At 36.9% G+C, this 21,795-nt stretch overlaps 2 protein-coding genes across 3 annotated transcripts in view; one reads left to right on the top strand and one right to left on the bottom strand.

Moving 5' to 3' along the window:
• Window positions 1-21,795, top strand: part of LOC121428339 — a 70,961-nt gene that overhangs the window by 2,901 nt on the left and 46,265 nt on the right. For both annotated transcript variants that reach the window (XM_041624914.1, XM_041624913.1), the window contains exon 2: window positions 1,176-1,297. In XM_041624914.1, coding sequence (XP_041480848.1) covers window positions 1,176-1,297 — 122 coding nt within the window. The remainder of the gene's footprint in view (window positions 1-1,175; window positions 1,298-21,795) is intronic.
• On the bottom strand, window positions 3,933-13,572 carry LOC121428340 (serum paraoxonase/arylesterase 1-like). The gene is made up of 8 exons (XM_041624915.1): window positions 13,220-13,572; window positions 9,988-10,058; window positions 9,668-9,723; window positions 8,758-8,926; window positions 6,475-6,598; window positions 5,282-5,482; window positions 4,858-4,942; window positions 3,933-4,449 (listed from the first exon to the last, which is right to left on the bottom strand). The coding sequence occupies exons 1-8, from the start codon at window positions 13,282-13,284 to the stop codon at window positions 4,144-4,146; spliced, it is 1,077 nt and encodes a 358-aa protein (XP_041480849.1). The 5' UTR covers window positions 13,285-13,572; the 3' UTR covers window positions 3,933-4,143.

The raw sequence follows: 21,795 nt of genomic DNA, 5'->3' as shown, positions 1-21,795 counted from the left end.
GCCGAGTGGTCTAAGGCGCTGGACAAGAGATCGGGGGTTCGATTCCCGGCTCGGCACATATGCCCTTGAGCAAGGAATTTTATCCACATTGCTGTTTTATCGTTTATCAAAAAAATTGAAATGCTATATGCATTATGAATACCAATGTGTTGTTTTAAAAAAATAAAAGACAGAAAATAACATTGGACAGTTATATTCAATTTGTAATAATTCTGAAATTTGTTTTTAATCTCATTGATATTGATATATTCATTTGTTTCATATACATGTACAAAACTTTGATTTACATGAATTGTGATTGTAAACTTATTGATTTGAAAGAGGAAGAAAATAAAATATTATTTTAAAAATATATATATAAAAGAACCTGTCAGTAAAAAAAAGGTGATGTCACATTACAGTGCCTTAAACAATGTTTTAGTCAGAATTTAAGACAGACGACTTCTTAGGAAATTATGATATAATGATTTCTTCATAGATTTTATTGAAAGCGTGAATCAAATGTTCTTCTATTAGCTTAAGTCTGACCTCGAAAAAGAATGTAAATTTGCGGATTGACTGGAATAGACAAAATGGAGTAAATCTCACGAATAACTCGATCAAATATAAATACCGACATCGGGTAAATATACCAAATTCGCACAACAATATACCCAGGGGCGGAAATCTCTCCCAAAAGGTAGGGGGACAAGGGTCTGGAAAATTTGACCAACCTAAAATTTAAGGTCATTTCGACGAAAATACATTTGACAAGCAAAAAAAAAAAAGAAAAAAAAATGTCATCTTGTCCCAAAACGCACGTTTTATTCCCATTTTGAGTTACATATTTCTTAGCATCACCAAAGACCCAAAATAGTAGGGGGGACATTTGATATTGTGTCCCCCTACTATTTTGAGTAGGGGTGACACGTCCCCCTGTCCCCCTAACCATGAATATACCAAATTCGCGCAACAATGTTTCAGGTAGTTGCCATAATGGCAAAGTTACAACAGTTGAAAGTCCTTTGTGAAACGGACCCCAGGTCTATCTAAATTGATATATTTTGCCATCAAAACGTCCATGACTCTTACATACTCACGTAAACCCACATCCACACACTTACACACATCAAAAACGTATTGCCCCTTAAGAAAAAAAACCTTACTCTGCATTTCAAATTATATTTTCTTTTTAGTACGTGGGAACGTGGTACACCATATCGCAAAATGGAGAATCTCCCGAGTCGTTCCATCGCAGATCGCACTACAGCTTACAAGAGAACGGAGCCCTTGCTATGACGACACGAAGAGTTTCACCGTAAGTTATATTGATATCTTTGCCCCATCTCAAAGAATCATGGGGGTCACTACACCCCATCCCCCACCCACCCCCGCCCATCGGCCTGTGATCGAATGGCGTCATAGGTCTTTCAGGATTTTTAAGCTTCTAATTGGATGATTTGTTAGGATTTTAAGAAATTGGAGAATTCCGACGAAAGTGGAAAAAAATGGAAGCGTTCGCAGGATCATCCCTGGGATTTCATTAAGCGGTGGTATTTTGGGAGAATGATTATTCAATAAATGGCTTCATTGTATTATATATCTGTTATAGTTGTTCAACTGTACGTATTTCATTTTGCCATTTGCACTGACGTAAGTCAGTCAATGTTGTTGGAATGAACGTCTCGTTTATTCTAGTTGGAGTGAATGGCGTATAAATCATTGTTATTTTACTCAGTACGAATTAAAATGTTATAAATATGGGCTGCAATAAACTTTTCAGAATGCCACATCTGGGGAGTGTTTCTCTGATGTTGATTGGCTGAGAGGCACTGTTACTATGGGAACTGTTGGATAAAATGGGACTTGTCGGATAAAACGTCCGACAAGTTCTTTCATGAAACGCCCCCCTGGACTTTTTTTACTTGAACTACTCTATACAACAGGTGATAAATGAGGAATATATATACGGCGAGTAACCCCCCATTCCCGTCCAGTAATTTTGGTGCATTTTCGATTGTACGTTTATTGTTGCTTCAGAATACACAATATAATTTTTTTTGGAAAAAGAAGGGATGCATAGAAATAATAGCTTTTACCATTCTTGGAACACTGGGCATGAAAATACAAAAAAAAGTATATGTTTATTACAACTGTATTAGAAATTATACGAGATATGAAACATAGAACTGGAAAATATGAAATAATATAAATTGTTTTTTATTAAAGACCGAGTCCGTCCAATATCTTTTCAATTTGCACAGATGGAGAAAAGTCATCTAAAGCATAACCGTTAAATATTTCATGAAACTCGAGAGTAAAATAAAAAAATTACATAATCCGAAATTCCCTTTCGATAAATAAACATTATTTATCAGAGCACTCATGATAGGCCAAAATGGGGATTTTTTTTTTTTGGGGGGGGGCTTGCCACCCCAACCCGGTACAATCATGTTGGCTCAGCTTACCCACATGGCTTGACTTTCCCTGCGATTACTTGATAGTGTATTAAAAACAGCAATGCTATACGAATTAAATTAAAAAAAATACATTTAAAAAATTAAGGGAGACAACTGTGCACAATAATATTACACCATTGAATTATAAATATAATGTATGGATATGAATAATTCAAATATCAATTTATACGTGTATACGGTAAAAGCCATTCCTTCGTATTCCAGAACTGTTTTGAAAGTGAAGGGGTAGTGAAGGGGTAGTGATATGTGGTCCGCTCTCAGACTCGAGACCGGACTCGGATTGACTAGAATCGGACACATAACTGGGCATGAACTTCTATAAAATTACAGTTTGATTATCATTTTCAAGTATTTTTTTATATGGTTACTAAAACAATGAAGACTAAAGCCCCCCTCGTACTTTGTAATTCAATTATTTGAAAAATCAAACATGAAGCAGATAGATTCCTTATTAAACATCCCCGAATTTGGGTCTTTTGTTTTTCTCTACGAAGCTCTCAAATTGATTATGACAAACGCACAATGGAAAGTATGATAAAGGAGGGTATACAACTTTGAGCAAGATTGGAAATTTTGACATTTTAGTTGTCGTTAAAGTTTTAAGAATAAGCATGCAAACCCTGAAGAAAAGTTATGTAAGACGTAAAACCGATACATGAATACCATAACAACAACAGCAACAATAATAACAACAACAATGATAATGATAATAATAATGTCCATTTATATAGTGCTGTTACTATGTGCATATACTCAACTGCGCGTTGATACGTGTTAAGATATTATTACCCCGTCATATCGACGCGAAAGCGTCAATAGCCATGAACACTAATGAATCTATTTGAAAGGAAATACATTCCCTTCTTTCATTTTGTATGCAAACAGAACAATACGAGAAATAGAATTACCGGATTTTGAATTAAATCTGGCCATAGAAAGGTGTTATTACAAACGTTTAAAATGTGAGATCACAGGACGAATTTTGGGCTAATCATTATCAAATTGGCCCATTTAAAGGTCAAGTCCACCCCAAAAAAATATTGATTTGAATCAATATAGAAAAATCAAACTAGCACAACACTGAAAATTTCATCAAAATCGGATGTAAAATAAGAAAGTTTTGACATTTTAAAAGTTTCGCTTATTTTTCACAAAATAGTTATATGCACATCTCAGTTACTGCAAATGCGAGAGTTTATGATGTCCCTCACTCACTATTTCTTTTGTTTTTCATTGTTTGAATTATACAATATTTAATTTTTTGCAGATTTGACAATTATAACCAACTTGACTGAAAAAACAATATGTTAAACAATATTAATTCCACATGTTCAGGAAGGAATACAACTTTATTTCACATGACAACGAAGAGAAAATTAAAATATTTTATATTTCGTTTAATAAAATACAAAGAAATAGTGAGTTGGTGATGTCATCAGTCCCCTCATTTGCATACCGACCAGGATGTGCATATAACTATTTTGTAAAATTAAGCACAACTTGAAAGTGTCATAACTTTCATATTTTACGTCCGATTTTGGTAAAATTTTCACTATCATGCTTGTTGGAATTTTTCTATTTTTATTCAAATTAACTTTTTGTTGGGGTGGACTTGTCCTTTAATCTTCTGCTCTCTTTTAGTGTATTGGATGGATAACACTTCGAGAGTATTAACATCTGATCACTAAAGAGTATTAACTTGGCAACGCATCATTCGTTCATGTAAAGATCCAATGAGTAGGACACCTCTATAGTAGATGGCACTGGTTGACATCGTAATATTCCTGCCATCTTCACTGTAAACTTCAGACATTTCATAATCGTTGGATCCAACTCTTATTCGTAGGACCTGAGATGGGACTAGCCCTTCCTTTGTACCCATATAATGAAGAGCCTTGGCTAGAACTTTGATGCAGCCAGCCCATATATCACCAGATTCATCCACAAAAATATTGTCCGGTGTCGTTCCGAGATCAATGACGTAAATATCCTGTCATTAAAAAAGAAGTAGGACTTTATTGTTTCGAAAAAAAAAACAATGATACATATGAGATATTTATTTTAAAAATATAATTTTAAGGAGTCTTAGAATCTATTGAACATTTTTACTCCATTACACACTGCTGATCTGTTCTGTGTAAAATAAAAAGAATATTGATTTGCTATATAAGTATAGATGAAACTGATCGGTTGCAGATTTACAAGTGATACAAATAGCTGGGGTGAGGATATACCCCCGATCTCCAATCTTTGAATGTGAGCAGTTTTCGTTAAATCCTGAGAACACATGGGCTATGTCGATCCGTTACAGCATTAATGCTACACCATATTGGAAACTACAGATAATTTTACACCCCCCCCTTCGAAAAGGGGGCACATAGGAAGAAAGTCTACTTACCTTATTTGGTGTAAGGGTATTGTAAGCCGTGTTTCGTTCGTACACACGGATTTGCCTCGAAAAAAATTGAGAAACGTAGAGATACCTAAATTAAAAAAACAACGAGATAATTAATCAGTGTTACGAATACGAATTCATACAAAAGAATAAGTGGGAATATGACAAAATCATTTGTTTGCTCATTGCATATTCATGAATACAAATGTAGAATCGTTTCATCGAAATCTTGCCAAACTTTTTAAAATGTCTGAACCTTCTTATTCATTGTCCGGTTTTGATGAAACTTTCAGTGTTTTGCTTATCTGATTTTACTTTTTCTGTTCAAATCGTATTATTTTCAGCCTGAAGAGCCCCTTTAAGAAAGACGAAAAAGCTGATTAAAAAAAAAATAAAGTAACGAATGTTTAAATCAATGATAACTGACCTGCCATCCTTAGAGATATCGATACCGTTTGGACCATTCAACGATTCCGATACTTGCTTGCAGCCAGTGACGTCACAAAAAAGAATGTATCCCGTTCTCAATAAGAGCATCTCTTCAAGAGACCTCATACGTGGGTTCAAGAAGTAGCCTTCATTGGTAATGAAAAAGGATTCCGGTCCTGTCGCTATTAAGTTGTTCACACTGTAACCAAGTAAAACAAAGAGGTATTTTTTCTCGAAATTGAGTAAATATACAAGCTTTATTCCGAGATTAAAACAAAAACAAACAAACGAGTAGACAGCCTCTGACAGTTTCACCTGCATTACGCGATTCAATACGTGTATAGCAGCGGTGCTGACTTTTAAAACTATGAAATAATTTTACATAAAAAAACATTCATATAATGATATAATACTAAGTTCATTGACCCCAAATGACATTTGACTTTGATCATGTGATCTAAGACTTGTCAGTGATACTTGATCACCCCAATGTCCACATTTTTTCAGAACTATATCCATAGGATTTAAAAGTTATGATGACAATTCAACAATTACCCCTCACATAGCCAAAGTTCATTGACTTTAAATGACATTTTGACCTTGGTTTTGAGACCTGAAACTTACGCGGGATGTTTAGTGATATTTGATTAACCTATTGTCCAAGATTCATTAGATCTATATATACTTTTTAAGTTATGTCATTTCAAAAACGTAAACTTGGGTTAAGATTTCAATGTCGACGCCGACGATGATTATGAGGATGAAGATGATTGTGGAGACGATAATGATGATGAAAATAGTGATGATGGTGATGATGAAAATAGTGATGATGGTGTTGATGATGATGACGACTATGATAATGATGATAATGATGATAATGGTGAATATGATGAGGATGATAACGATGGTGATAATGATGATTATTATTATTAGATGATGATGATTGATGACGATGATGATTATGATGATAATATTATTGTGATGATGATGATGATGATGATGATGATGATGATGATAATGTTAATGATTATTGGTATCATTATTCGATGATAAATGATAATTTTGATGATGATGATGATGATGATTATGCTGATATGATGATGATGATGGTGGTGATGATGATGATGATGATGATGATAGAGATGATGATGATGGTGGCGGTAGTGGTGATAATAGTCGATTAACCCTTACCTTATCATTAGAGGATCTCTCTTTGATTTGATGAAAGATAAAGACATCGTGCTTCGATCAAACTCAAAGATATCCACGACATCAAATCCAACATGGTGGTTTATGACAAACACAAATGTCTTTTCTTTATACAATCAAAATGAAAGAAGAAAAACAACGCAAAGACAAGGCATCATTATTTAATTCGAAATCATATTTGCCCCAAACTGGGGGCAACATGGCGTTTAATGGCACAGGGTGGAGCAACGCCCAAGCATTTTATGTATAAAATGCAATATACAGTTAAGCCAGCCAGACTTGACAATATTAAACTACTAGGCCTATAATTCCACTACTTCCTTTTTTAAAAAGAATCTTTCTCCTCGTTTTCTCAAATCTTGCAACTGATATGGGACTGTTTTATTTTTGCTCTCAGTTCTTCCCATAGCACTGCTTCTAGCCAAAAAAATACTATCATTCTTTTTAATGAAAATCGAATATATGGTGATGTACTAAGGGCGGCAACAGGGCACTTTGATAGAGGGAGGGCAAGCCGACCAATAAGTGACGTCATTAAAAAAAATAAATTTAAAGGTCAAGTCCACCTCAGAAAAATGTTGATTTGAATCAATAGAGAAAAATCAGACAAGCACAATGCTGAAAAATTCATCAAAATCGGATGTAAAATAAGAAAGTTATGACATTTCAAAGTTTCGCTTATTTTCAACAAAATAGATACATGAACGAGCCAGTTACATCCAAATGAGAGAGTTGATGATGTCACTCACTCACTCACTATTTCTTTTGTTTTTTATTGTTTGAATTATACAATATTTCAATTTTTACGAATTTGACGATTAGGACCTCCTTGCCTGAAGCACAAAATGTTAAAATAATGGAATTCCACGTGTTCAGGGAGGAATGAAACTTAATTTTACATGACAATGACGAGAAAATAAAGATATTTCATATTTCATATAATAAAATACAAAAGAAATAGTGAGTGAGTGATGTCATCAACTCTCTCATTTGGATGTAACTGGCTCGTTCATATAACTACTTTTGTTGAAAATAAGCGAAACTTTAAAATGCCATAACTTTCTTATTTTACATCTGATTTTGATGAAATTTTCAGTGTTATGCTTGTTGAATTTTCTCTTTTTATTCAAATCAAGTTTTTGTTGGGGTGGACTTGTCCTTTAACAACAGGGTATTTAAGTTGCGTGTAACAGACCTCTTTATTATACATGTACTACCCTTTTCTTCTTCTTACTTTCCTTTTCCTGGCCCCTCTACTTTATGAATCACAAAGGGTGTCCTGATCTGCCCCCCTCATTGGCACCACCCCTATTCATAATAAGCCATACTTTTCGGTTACATACGAAGATCTGGGCATAGTTTTACAACGCTTTATGTCTGTTCTAATCGTAAACAAGACGATGCAGTCGTAGGACTCCGTAAATTGTACGATAATAATAACGACAATAATAATATTAATAATAATGATTATTATTATGATGATGATGATGATGATACTACTACTACTACTACTTCTACTACTACTACTACTACTACCAGAAGCGGATCTAGAGGGGGGTGGGGGGTTGCAACTTTTTTGGGGGAGGGGGGGTTGGGCGAACAAATGTCTTTGTATCTGTGTTGTTAACTGGCCTTACATTGCAGGAAAATGCAACTTAATTTTACAAATTTTCATGGGGGTTAATTTGGCAACGACATCTATACCAAAAATAGTGGTGTTTTAGATGCAAGAAAACGCCATTTTCACACACAGATTTTCAAAAATTTTCCCAACTGTGGGAGGGGGGTGTCCACCCTCCCCCCTTTCTCTACAAATCTCTACTTTTCTCTACAAATCTCGATCGCTCCGCTCGCTTGGACTCGGTCGCTACGCTCCCTCGCATACCACCCCAAACCCCCCCTTTTAAAAAAAGCTGGATCCGCCCCTGACTACTACTACTACTACTACTACTACTACTATTACTACTACTACTACTACTACTACTACTACTACTACTACTACTACTACTACTACTACTACTACTACTACTACTACTACTACTACTACTACTACTACTACTACTATTACTACTACTACTACTAATAATAATAATGATAATAAAAGGTATTTGTATAGTGCACATATCCACCTTGTTAGATGCTCAAAGTACTACTATAATATGAGTTTGTATCACGCTTTATCATCACGCTTTTTTTAACTCAAGATTATTCAGAACACTTTCAGAACATAATATACGCTTAGAAAGTAAATTTAGAAATGTTTACTTGAGTCTTTATCTTCGAATGCTGCAATGCCATGTGGATGAAGCGTGTTGATATCATAATCACCCTTGATCTTCAACTCGATCGCACCATTTTTATGATTGTTGATATCATAAGCAAATAGATGACCTCTTGGTGCTCCTTCGACACGGTCTTTAAATGGCAAATAACCCTAAGAACATGAATAGAAACGGAAGTTATCATGGGTCATATTGCACTTCCGTTTTATTCCACTATGCGAGTATTTCGTAAAAGCTTTGCAACAAGTTCAGTTTGAGGGTGCAAAATTACAACGCATCACTATTGACATTAATCATATCAATATATTGAATTGGGTTTGAATAAGATCTAAATGGTATACATGATCACGACATTCCTTGCAAGGAACAGCTATTATACAAAACATGGTAAAATTAATCTGGTCTGAAAATTTTTTATTCTAGAAATGGGGGGGGGGGTCGGGGGAGCTCCAAAATATTCATGACTAATAGGGGCGGATTTACCCCCCCCCCCCATGAATTCGCCACTGACGACTAAGAAAAAAAGAAAGAAAAGGAAAGGAAAGGGGGTAGGGGGTTAAATGTGGTATTATAGTTGTTGAATATTACCCCCCCCCAAAAAAAAAAAAAAAAAAAAAAAAGATTTTCAATCTAAAATGATATTAAAGAAAAAATGGCTCATTCACGACTTTTCAAATCTTTTGTGCCCCCTCAACAACCTTTGGCCCATCACGTCACTAATTTTGGGAGGGGCATTTTTAAAGTGTTATATAACCTTAGAAAATTACATTTTCTTTTCCTATCTTTCCTTTCCTTTCCTTTCTAGTTCTCTTCTCTTCGTCTGTTCTTTTGTTATTACTTGCTATTGCAAATTATTCCTGATACAATATTATCATGAAATCATAATAATCTACCTCTGATACAATCACAAAGCCATCTGATAAAAGCTCCAAATCCTCCGAGCCATGTTCTAAAAAAAAATGAAAATGTAAAATTACAAATGATCATAAAAGTACACAGTATAACTATTTACCATCACATTTAACATTGGCTGTTCTTGGTAATATAAAGAATTTATCGGAACCTTTAAAAGAAGTGATTGTAAACCGGATTCCAATTACGGTATTCCATTACACTTTAGTTAGACATGTGTAAACATGGTAAAGCATGTTAACATGTAATCACTAATTATAGTCTGACATTACACGTATCAGCAACATTTAAAAAAACTTACCTATTCCACGAACAAACTGGCAGTCACCCGGTTTGACATTGTAAATTGTCTTCTCTAAACCCAGAATCTTTCTGGAAGAAGTTAGAAATTGTAAAAAAGAGAAAAATATGGGTGAGACACTTTCATAATTCAACGATTGGGGACAAAATATATTAAAGACAATGACTTTTTAAGGAATTATTTAAAGCCCAACCTCTACACCTCGGATCAGTGGCGTAACTACGGGGGGCATGTGCCCCCCATCTTCTGCCCCCCCCAAAAAAAAAAAAAAAAAAACGGGGGAAAGAGAGAGAAAGGGAGAGAAACGTAGTGGGGAAAGAAGAAATTATTGCTAGTTATAATGTTATATTTTATTATAATTATGTTATGTTATATTACATTAAAGAAATCGTAACTTTATGATACATATTTTGCGCAGGGCATAGTCTTCATTGTTCCTGGTGCTCGCATTGTCTGTTTAACAAGATATATAATGTTGTTGTACTAAAACCTCCCGTTTTCAATTCAATATACACAAAATATATTTCCTCGCACTCTTCAAGTTATCATTGTTTTATGTAGTGACATATGCTTCTTTTTCATGACTACTTAAAGTGATTGCCCCATTGTAAGGTCTTAATATAAACCATTTCCTGTCCGTGCTTACGTTTACATTCTTGGATTGGTGAGATAGTCTGCTCTTCATGAATTCCTAAAATCAGACCTTAAAATGTCCCTTTTTCTGATCTGAATATCAAAAACTTTCATCTTGCGCTTCGCGCTCGCATCATTTGGTTAGTGAAATACGCATGGTCTTCGTGAATTCCTACAAGCAGGCCTTAGAATGCCCCTCTTCAGGTCTGAATTTCCAAAATCTTCAGCTCGCGCTTCGCGCTCGCAACATTTGACTAGTGAGATGCGTATGATAATCATGATTACGATGACTACAAAAAGTGCTTCATGTGTTTAGATGTAATTCTAATAAAATCTGCATGCGCTTGGCACTCGTATTAGATGACTATGGTGAGTGAGGGCACGAAGCGGTGACGAAGTATACCACATCTAAATGGTGAGATATGTGTACTCTTAATGAATTCCTTAAAAAATAGTCCTTATATTCCTCTTTGGGATCAATATATACAAAAATTTCTATTCCTCTTTGGGATCAATATATACAAAAAATTCAGCTCGCGCTTCGCGTTCGCAATATTTGATGTGTGAGATGCGTATATTAATCATGACTACAATGACTACAAAAGCTTCATGTGTTTGATGTATATTATTCTAACAAAATCAGCAAGCGCTTGGCACTCGCATTAGATGACTATGGTGAGATATGTATACTCTTAAAGGTAAAGTTCACCCCACAAAAATGTTGATTTGAATAAATAGACAAAAATCAAACTAGCAAAATGCTGAAAATTTCATCAAAATCGGATGTAAAATAAGAAAGTTATGACATTTTAAAGTTTTGCTTATTTTTCACAATACAGTGACATGCACAACTCAAATGAGACAGTCGATGATGTCCCTCACTCACTATTTCTTTTGTTTTTTATTGTTTGAATAATACAATATTTCATTTTTTATAGATTTGACCCCATAAGGACCAACTTGACTGAATCATATAGTATTAAACAATACCCATTCCACATGTTCAGGGAGGAATTAATCGTTGCTTCACTTGACAAGGAGGAGAAAAATAGGTTATTCCCTATTTTATATAATAAAATACAAAAGAAATAGTGAGTGGATGACGTCATCAGTCTCCTCATTTGCATACCCAACAGGATTGTACATATAACTGTTTTGTGAAATTAAGTAAAACTTTAAAATGTCATAACTCTTATTTTACATCCGATTTTGATGAAATTTTCAGTGTTATGTTTGTTGGATTTTCTCTTTTTATTCAAATCAACCTTTGATGGGATGGACTTGTCCTTTAATGGATTCCTAAAATATATTCCTTAAAATGTCCCTGTTTGGAGTCAATATATACACAAATTTCAGCTCGCGCTTTGCGCTCGCATTGTATGTTTAGCGAGACAGGTATGTATTATGATTACAAAAATTTGTTTATAATGTCCCTTTTTAGGTCTGAATTTCAAAAAAATTCAGCTCGCGCTTCACGCTCGCATTATGTGACCAGTGAGATACATATCCGTTTAATGGCACTGTCCTTAAAATGTCTCTATTATGTCAGTATACCTGGCAACTGAGCGCTCTCTAAGTGACTCAAAATTTTTACTGGTGCCCCACCCCAATGCTGTGACCCACGGTACGCCACTGCCTCGGATTCACTGAAGATAGCCAATGTGTGTATACAAAATGTGATTCTCATCTTTTGAGTACCAGCAGCTATAATACCATCAGTTATTTCGAAGGTTGTTATGTGTGTCTTTCTTTAACAACAAATCAATGCATAGCTGTATATATTATCCACATAACATGCAACATCAAAATAACATTACACCAATATATGACATGTTCTATGCAATGAATGACAAGAGATTGTTTTAAAATTTTGTAAAGTAGTAGTAGTTGTTGTTGTTGTTGTTGTAGTAGTAGTAGTAGTTGTTGTAGTTGTAGTAGTAGTAGGAGTAGTAGTAGTAGTAGTAGTTGTAGTACTAGTAGTAGTAGTAGTAGTTGTTGTTGTAGTTGTTGTAGTAGTAGTAGTAGTAGAAATAGTAGTAGTAGTAGAAGTAGTAGTAGTAGCAGCAGCAGCAGCAGCGCAGCAGTAGTAGCAGTAGTAGTAGCAGCAGCAGCAGCAGCGCAGCAGCAGCAGTAGTAGTAGTAGTAGTAGTAGTATCAGTAGTAGTAGTAGTAGCAGCAGCAGCAGCAGCATGCAGTAGTAGTAGTAGAAGCAACCATATCCTGATTAATATTAGTTGTGATATTGATGGCAGTATAAACATGCATGAAAAATTGCATTATACAAAGCGTAGCGATAGCTCAGTCGGTAGAGCGGGGTTTCGGATTCCTGTGACCCGGGTTCGATTCCCAAGTGGTGCGCTAGTGCCCTTTGGTAAGGCATTTATCCTCATTACCAGGTCCCCCAGGTCCCTCGGAGAGGACCTTAAGCCGTTGGTCCACTGGTTGCTTGCTCACAGGCATTCGTGCTTTCTTAGCAGTCAGGTAAAAAACGTCGGTATCTATAGCAGAAAAGGTCGTTTCATCATACATTTTCAAGCGTCGACTCGTTTTTATGCTCTGTGAAATATTACTTCTAATACTTATCACTACAAAAACTCACATGATAGCAATCAAATGACTGACCACAGCCGCAAAAAGCACCACAAGAACCAGACGCTTCCACATGTTCAGATTTCAATTTTTCTCTTCTAGCAGCTCGAAGTGAAGGAAAAGAACTCAAATTCACAATCACTGCGAACGGTTCACAGTGGCAGACTATAATAATTTATAATAGTCATGACCATGGACCAATGTCACAGACAACTCGAGTTACTTTACCACAGGAAAGTTGCAGGTCAAATTTTAAAACACATTCGTGTGTGCACTACGGAAGTGACACGAAAGGTCGATTTGTGTAACTCACCAAAAAGTACGCTAGCTTGAATAGAAAAAACATTAAATTGAAAAAAAAATTCACAACGAGCTTGAGTCAACGTATATTTGTTGACCTCAATTAAAAGAGAAAATCGAGCAAGCATGAAAATAAAAATTTCGTTAAAAAAAGGTTAAAGCCATTTCGGCTTTGGTTACAAAAAGGTTCGTTCGAACGTTGTGTTCGTATTGTAGGTGTAAATCTGGTCCTAGCAGGCGGGGGGGGGGGGGTGATAGCAATATAATAGGATGAAAATTCAAGTTTCGAGAGGGGGCACCCCTATACACCAAGAGCTATGTATAGTATACAGGGTACATAAGGTGTAAGCAGTACTTCCATCTTTCTATTTTTGTGATGACAGTTCAGGCCTATCATAATGAAATGATTTTTTTAAAATCCACTATCATTTGAAACATTCACCAAATTGTTATTTCTGCGATTTAAGTCCCCAGTAAAAAAATATGAAATTGTAAAGATATGGGAAATGTTGTTGCCCTACGTGTTTTATTAATGGCGTTTGTTTGATAAATGTCTTCAGTAACTCACTTTAACTTAAGGTATGGGGTAAGCCTATATTTATACAAAATTGACAATCGCTTTATCCACAAGCATACGAGGAGTTGACCCCCCCCCCCCCCTTCACACCAGTTTATTCAAAGGATGTTTTGGTTTATGATATAGTTCTAAAAGTCATATTCATAATTGGACTCTGAATTACCAAACTGCTGCGATGGTATGGACAGGATTTTTTAAATGATTTTGCCCCGAGCATTAGGGCGAAGCTCAATGCGTGATAAGTACCCCATCCCCCCCAAAAAAAAGAGGGGGCACAGCATCTCAGCTAAAAGTTGCTTACTATAAGTTCCGAACGAGCGAAGCGATAACTTTGAGATTGATTTTGACATGGTATTTAGAAAATAACATCATTATCTTACAGCTTCTTTTCCTTTTCTTTCATCTTTTTTTTGTTCGCGGTTGTAGAACTTTGGGGCCAGTGCTATGCGGATCGGGTCCGGGGCAATGGCAGCACCAGGATTTTTAACCTCGGGGGAGGCAAAAGAACATTTGGGGAGGGCGGGACAATACACAAATATTTTGCCTATTTCTCAAAATCGAGCACGAAGGGCGAGCTATTTTTTTTAATGTAGACCCTACTAACTTGTAAAGGGACCGGATAAGGACTACAGTGGCTGTTTGCATTGGGTCATGAAGATGATATCTCACCAAATAAATAATACGAGCGCGAAGCGCGAGTTGAAAAATGTTGACATCCTGAGATGATAACTGGACGTTGTATAAGCACTTTTTGTAATCATGAACTGGATGGCTATCTAATTAAACATTTGATGCGAGCTGGCAATTTTTTATTTATGAAAATTATGAATACGCAAGATGCGTATCTCGCTAAAACGAATAATGAAAACTCTAATCGCGAGAAGCATATTGACTTGAACATTAGATTTTTAAGCCCCATTTAAACGGATAATTTACTTATCTCACTCAACAGTTACTGCGAGCGTGTAGCGTGGGCGACATTTTGAATTTCATATAATGATCTGAAAGATTTATGTTAGTGACAAAAATTGTTGTGAGCTAACAGTAAATGGATGAGAAGATTTTCAAAATTTAAAAAAACGAAAAAGCTGTTTTGGAGCATTTTCCAGCTTAAGTAAGATGCTTATGACAACATTTACTATACATTTTTTTTTCAATATTTTGGGGGTAGGGCCAACTCACTGGGGGCAAATGTTTCCCGTGCCTCCCCCTAGTGCCGCCACTGGTCTGGAGCGGAGCTCCCGGAACCTCGTGATATTTTTAAACATTGCAGACCACTGTTTTATCAAATTGCGGGTACATAATAATAATAACAATGATAATTGGATTTATATAGCGCCTTTTTCCAAAGGATACAATGCGCTGTTGATTGCATAAGACAAGTTAAGGTTTATGGTTATATAAGTGTGTTTTGAGATGTTTTTTGAAGGGGTCAAGGGAAGAGAGGTTTCGGAGAGATGGAGGGAGTTTGTTCCAAAGACGGGGGGGGGGGGGGCAAGAGATTGAAAGGAGTTGAAACCGGCCTGTTTTCTGGATTTTGGATTTACATAGGGTGACATAGGAAGGAGCAACTGCAGAACGAAGAGAGTATGTAGATCTTTGTTGCTGAAATAATGAAGAAATGTAATGTACAGACACAACACAATTAACTTCAACGCGGACAATAAACGAATTATTTTGAGGCAGCACAATATAGCAAATATGGAAAAATTTGTAAAAGTCGCCAGCGAGCGAAGCGAGCCAGAAATTTTTTAAAAATGATTTTGAAATTAAATTCTACTTATTTGACAATAGCTTTGGACATTCAACGAAAGTAAACAGACTTTTTTACGGTAAATCTAGCCAGCGCAAAGCTTTACTTAGGTTAGGACATGATATCGGGGATAAAACTAGCCCTTTGCTTAGGATTTTTCCCGGTTTTTTTTTCCTGATTGCGACCATTATTGCATAAAATTTAGCAAGCTTAAAATAGACGTCATCCACCTTCTCGTTCTTTATATTTTCAGTCCCGGTAGCCTGGTCGTGTCATTATGTTGTTGTTTTTTCTCGTTCCTTTTCTCGTTATTCTGATTTTCCAATTTAGCTTTTGGCCCTGCTTTCATTTCCTGTTTATTTCTGCCTCTTTCTCCCATTTTCCTGCCATTCTTGCTCGTGCCATCGAGTCATATCTTTTGATTTTATATCACTCTCTTGCTAATCATGCCAATCAGGCGCGCCGGAACACTTTCAGTTTTGGGGGGCAAAATCCCGAAGGGGGCATAATATTTTTCACAGTGTGAGATACCGAAGCGATCGAGCGGGAGAGGCTTTGGGACCCCCCCCCCCCCACGGTAAGGACTCTGTGTAAAAATGGAGAAAGTTGCGTTTCTAAGAGCATTCAAAAATAAATTTCTTGAGAATTAAACAGTCTTGGAGTTCTTTTTGCTCCTTCTGTTTCCTCCCTTCTGACCCAGACTGGTGTTTCTTCATGATCAGGGTCGCAGTTCCAGCAAATGACGAGCCTTATTGCAAACGAAATTGTTTCAAACCAATGTAATATAGGCATTTTAAAGACTTTAAGATGACAAACATGACCGTATACCCAACCGGGGGCCGCCGATCGAGAGGGCAAAATTCACAAAATTCACCAAAAGTGTGCACGGAATCCTTCAATTTTATTCTAGAAAATTTTTAAACTCCCCCATCACAAACCCCCTCGCTCTTAAGTTTCTTCGAAAATTTAGGTCTTGCAGCCCCACCCACTCCCGGATTGTTTTTTTTTTATTTTTGCAAACGTCCATGAATAACAAAAGCTGGGATGAACCAGAGAACATAGCTGCCATCTCGATCTGATTAGTAACAGGTAATGGGAAGGAGAAGTTTTGGAATCTAAAATACATAAGTGCTATATCATATGAGCTGAAATAGTATCAGACAAAACGCCTTCCAATCATGCCAATGAAAAGGAATAGAGGAAAATACGGGGCTGAGAAAATATCTAAAGATTTTTTTTTATAGTAGAGCAGTGCTGTAACGCTTTTTTTAAATATTCTTTATATACATATTTATTCATATCTCGGATAATATGAGTCCGATCAAGAAGATACTAACACAGATAATTTTATTTTTTTCATGTCTAAACATTATCTCAAGTTGCTTTCGAGTGGGATTCACCATTTTCACAAATTATAAATTATAATCCTCTACACATGATTATTCTGCGTGTAATTTTCTGATAACATGTCTATATTGAGTTGAAATGACCTTGGTATTTTCTTCAGGGCACTGACTTGTTAGCACTGTATTAACTCAATTTATATTTAGTTGAAAATGAAATAATTGAAACAAGTTTCTCGAGATTTTATGGTTTCTGGGCTTGACAGCTATGACATAGATTCCATATGTTGCTCGAGTAACTAGTGTTCACGCGCGTTAGTGATATCGGGTCCGGTCTGAGCGTTTCTGGGCGACCGCGCGTTTGTTAAACGACACAGCCAGCATCATAGAGTTATAAACCTAATCATTGGTGGACCACTATCAATTCGCCGTTCGCTTTTAGTCTGAAATGTGTTCATTAAAAGGTTAAACGTCATCACACTGTAATAAGATGGAAAAGGGGCTTATCAAAGGTATGTTTCACAGAGGAACTGTTCGTCGAAAGACGCGAGGCTTACTATGATAATGTATTTGCCCCTTCATTTTTGACAATGGAAATGACAATTTCCAGGCAGAAAAGTGCCTTAGTTTGCTTTTGTCCTTAAATAATTCATCATGTTTCTACTTTCAGGGGGGCACATTGGGGGGCAAAATCTCGTTTTGCCCCAAAAAAAATTTATTGGGGGGGGGGGGGGCAAGTGCCCCCCCTGCCCCCCCCCCCCGCTTCCGGCGCCCTTGATGCTAATGCATGTAATGAATTAGTATTTAACGATATTTTTGTGCTCCCTCATGTGTTCTTCTTTCCTTTCTTTCCCCGCTTTCCTTCCATTCTCCCTATTTGTTTTTCTTTCTTTCCCTTTCTTTTTTCCCATTTCCTTTTCCCTTTCCTCTTTTTTTTCTTTCTTTCTTTCTTTCTTTCTTTCTTCCTTCCTTCCTTCCTCTTTTCCTTTCTCTCTCTCTCCCTTTTCTCTTTTCCCCGTTTTTTTATTTTCCCGATGAAATCCGCCAGGGGTGGGGGGCAGGTTGCCCACTTCCCCCATCCCCGCCTGTTACACCATTGGTTTAGAATGAATAAAGTAGGCCAATTTAGTCCTCTGAATACACGCATTAACAAACGTATGTTCATTAAAAATATAGGTCTATCGTTTCTGTCTTGAAAAGTTAAATAGATACACTTATAGAGTTTTGTACAGGTCAACCCCCACTCCGAAAAGTGAAAATATAGCTCCCTCACACCTATCCCCGGGACCTACCCCCCCCCCCCCCGATTTTTGCCAGTGATTAACAATACATGCTTGCGGATATTCTGCCATCAGGCGGGGGTGGGATGAATATTTTTAAACCGGAGGAGAGAAAAAAAAAGGAGTAAGGAGAGGAGGGGCCTATTAAAGGGGGACATCCCGATAGACCGCGGGTCCGATAGACCGCGGGTCCGTTAGACCGCGGGTTCGTTAGACCGCGGGTCCGATAGACCGCGGGTCCGTTAGACCGCGGGTCCGATAGACCGCGGGTCCGATAGTCCGCAGTGCGTGTAAAATTATGATCTGGGGGGCGTTTCATGAAAGGACTTGTCGGACATTTTATCCGACAAGTACCAGTTTATCCGACAGATACCATAGGAACAGTGCCTCTCAGCCAATCAGAATCAAGGAAAGATGTCAGATCTGACAACTTGTCGGATGAAAATATTGATGAAACGCTCCCCTGATGAAACGCTCCCCCTAGGGAGCGCGCTTCGCGCGCTCTGTAAGAGTTGGCACGCTTCGCGTGCATTTACCGCCCCCTCCAAAATAAAATCCTGGCTACGCGGTTGCTCCCGTTCACAATATTCTACTAGGGCCTACTCTGGTGAGAAGTTAAACCAAATTGAAAACCCCCAAATCGCTCGTGCTTCGCGCTCCCATTGATATTACATCATGGGCGGAAATCCCAGGGGGACGTGTCCCACCTACTCAAAATAGTAGGGGGACACAATATCAAATGTCCCCCTACTATTTTGGTCTTTTATGATCATAGAAATACATCATTCTAAATCAAAATAAAACATGTATTTTGGGACGAGATGACCTTACTTTGGCGATGATAACCTTGTTTTTTTTTTGCTTGTCATATTTCCCCACCCCTTGTCCCCATAGGCGGATCCAGTGGGCCGAGATCCCCCCTCCCTTCTTGGCGGAGCAAAAAAAAAGAAAAAAAAGGAAAGTAAGAAGAAAAAAGGAGGAAAAAGAGAGGAGAAAAGAAAGAGAAGGACGACGATTGCATAAAATAAGATGAGGGGAAGATTTGAAAAATAAAAAGAATCTTTCGTGCCACTATATAAAACTTTCGCTCGCGCTTCGCGCTCGCATTGTCTGTTGGGTGATTTACGTATTTTGTTCAATATGGAGTTCGAATATAAAGTTTGGAAGTCAATATACAACACATATTTCACCTCGGAAATCGAACTTTCATTATTTTGTGTAATTTACAGATTGGTTTTTAAAAAGTGCTCTGTAAAAATGTCAGTTTTATGGTTTGAATGTTAACATTTGCTGCTTGCGCTTCGCGCTCGCAAATTTTGATGTATCAGGTAACTATTTTCGTGTATTCCATGAAGTTTTCAAAATATCCCTTTTCCGGTCTGATTGTTAACCCTATCTAGGCCGGGGGGGGGGGCCTCGGAGGCCCCCCCTCAACGAATCGCGCGATATTTTCGCTGTGCGAAATTTTTTTACCACGCCGCTCGCTGAGTTTTTACTTTCAAGTCTTGCGCAACTTTTGAAACCAATTTTGCGTCACCCGGGTATGTGGTTCCGAAATTACGCAACATTATGTAAGTGCATGTCAGACCGAAAATTGCTCAAAAACGTGATTTCGTGTACAAAGTCAATGCAAATTGTGTTTTCAACCAAAATTCATAAATGTATGATTATTTTTAGTTTTGCCAGTCTAAATGTATTCATTTTATGATTTTTATGATCACAGAAGAGTCCCCAACAAATTTCATTGAAAAAACAATGAAAAACAAAACGTCAAAAAAACAAAGAAATACATAAGAAATTGCAAAAAAACAATATAATACATAAGAAAATGACTTGATATCACAATTTTTTTCATGTACTCTTGCTAAGGACACCACAAAGAGTTTCTATACCAAAAATTAGTACATTTGGAGCTTTATTTAGGGAGTTAGAGGAAAAAGTATGATTTCGCATACTAATTACGCATAAATTAGCATAATCACTTAATAGCGATTCGCATGAAATAAATTACTATACAATCTTGTAGATTATGTCCCAGACAACCCGCGTGCCAATTTTCGGCGCGATCGCGCGGTCGACGGCCGAGATCTTAGGGGGGGGGGGCCTAGGAGGCTCCCCCCGGCAATAGGAACTCCAAAAATACCCCGGCCTAGATAGGGTTAAGACCCATCAGCTAGCGCGCTGCACGCTCGCATTTTGATTGGCGAGTTATATAAATGTTTCAATATTGTTTATACAACAAACTACTTAAAATCCCCCTTTCATGACAGTTTATCAAAAATTATAGCTCGCGATTTGCGCTCGCATTAATGGTTAAAATATATTAAATGATGCATCCTTTTCATAATCACAAAAGTGAAATGTCCAGTTTTTATGCCATGATATCAATTTAATAATTAAATTGTCCCTTTTGTATCATATCGCGCTTAGCAAGAAGAATAGGAAGATAGTCATCATTTTCATATGATGGCATGTCATAAGGTTGTCCCGGTCCTAAGTCAAAACTCAAAGTAATAATAATATCAGCTCTTTTTTAAGTGCGATCCATATCCAGCTTACAATTTTTCTACAAAGTGCTTGAAATATAAAGCTGAAATTGACTCTTTTTTTCAGATCGGACGATCAAAGTTTCATAATTTTTACGATTAAAGTTGTATTTAGAATGCCTAGATTCTAGGTCTAAATATGAAACACGCTCGCGCATGTTTATTCAGATACCCAACTTGTTCTCTAATTTAAATCATTATCCAGTTTCAGTTCACAATATCAAAAATTTTCTGCTCGCGCTTTGTGCTCGCATTATTAATGTGGGAAGACCGCATCCTTTTGATGATTTACAAAACATGAACAGAGTGGCCCACTTTTAGGTCTAATCTCGATTTTTTTTCTGCTCGCACTTCGCGCTCGCATCAATCATTAAATTACATGGCTATCCTGTTCATGATTACAAAAACTGATTGAAATTTTCCATTCTTTCTTTTAAAAAGTTCAAAAATGTTCAGCTCGCGCTTCGCGCTCGCATCATATAAATGAGGATTATGATATTATATATTAATTTATAAGAATAAAGCCAAAAAGTGACTAATGGGGACTTCCCCGTCAAAGAAACAAAAATTATCTTCGAGCTGCCAATCGAGGAAAATATGGCTGAAACAAATTTCCGCCCCCCCCCCCATTGGCGAAAGCTGGAACCGCCCCTGTGTCCCCCCTACCTTTTGGTATTTATGTATTCATGGATTTTTTTTTCAAGAACACAATAAAAAGTGGGTTTTTTTAAATGTGATTATAAGATAATTTAAGTTAGCCTGGCCGGGAGGGAGTGGGTGCAGTTTT

The sequence above is a fragment of the Lytechinus variegatus genome, chromosome 15 (genome assembly GCF_018143015.1).
Source record: "Lytechinus variegatus isolate NC3 chromosome 15, Lvar_3.0, whole genome shotgun sequence".
Lineage (NCBI taxonomy): Eukaryota > Metazoa > Echinodermata > Echinoidea > Temnopleuroida > Toxopneustidae > Lytechinus > Lytechinus variegatus.
The sequence above is the reverse complement of the archived record's forward strand: the minus strand, read 5'-3'. Positions and strand labels throughout refer to the sequence as shown.

Bases quoted from the DNA above. Each gene is read 5' to 3' on its own strand.
- LOC121428340 (XM_041624915.1), bottom strand. From the start codon at position 13,284: ATGTGGAAGCGTCTGGTTCTTGTGGTGCTTTTTGCGGCTGTGGTCAGT. The intron at 9,724-9,987 runs GTAAGTTTTTTT...ATTTTTTTTTAG, and splicing joins CCAGTTTGTTCGTGGAATAG to AACATGGCTCGGAGGATTTG. The intron at 4,450-4,857 runs GTAAGTAGACTT...TTTTAATGACAG, and splicing joins ATACCCTTACACCAAATAAG to GATATTTACGTCATTGATCT.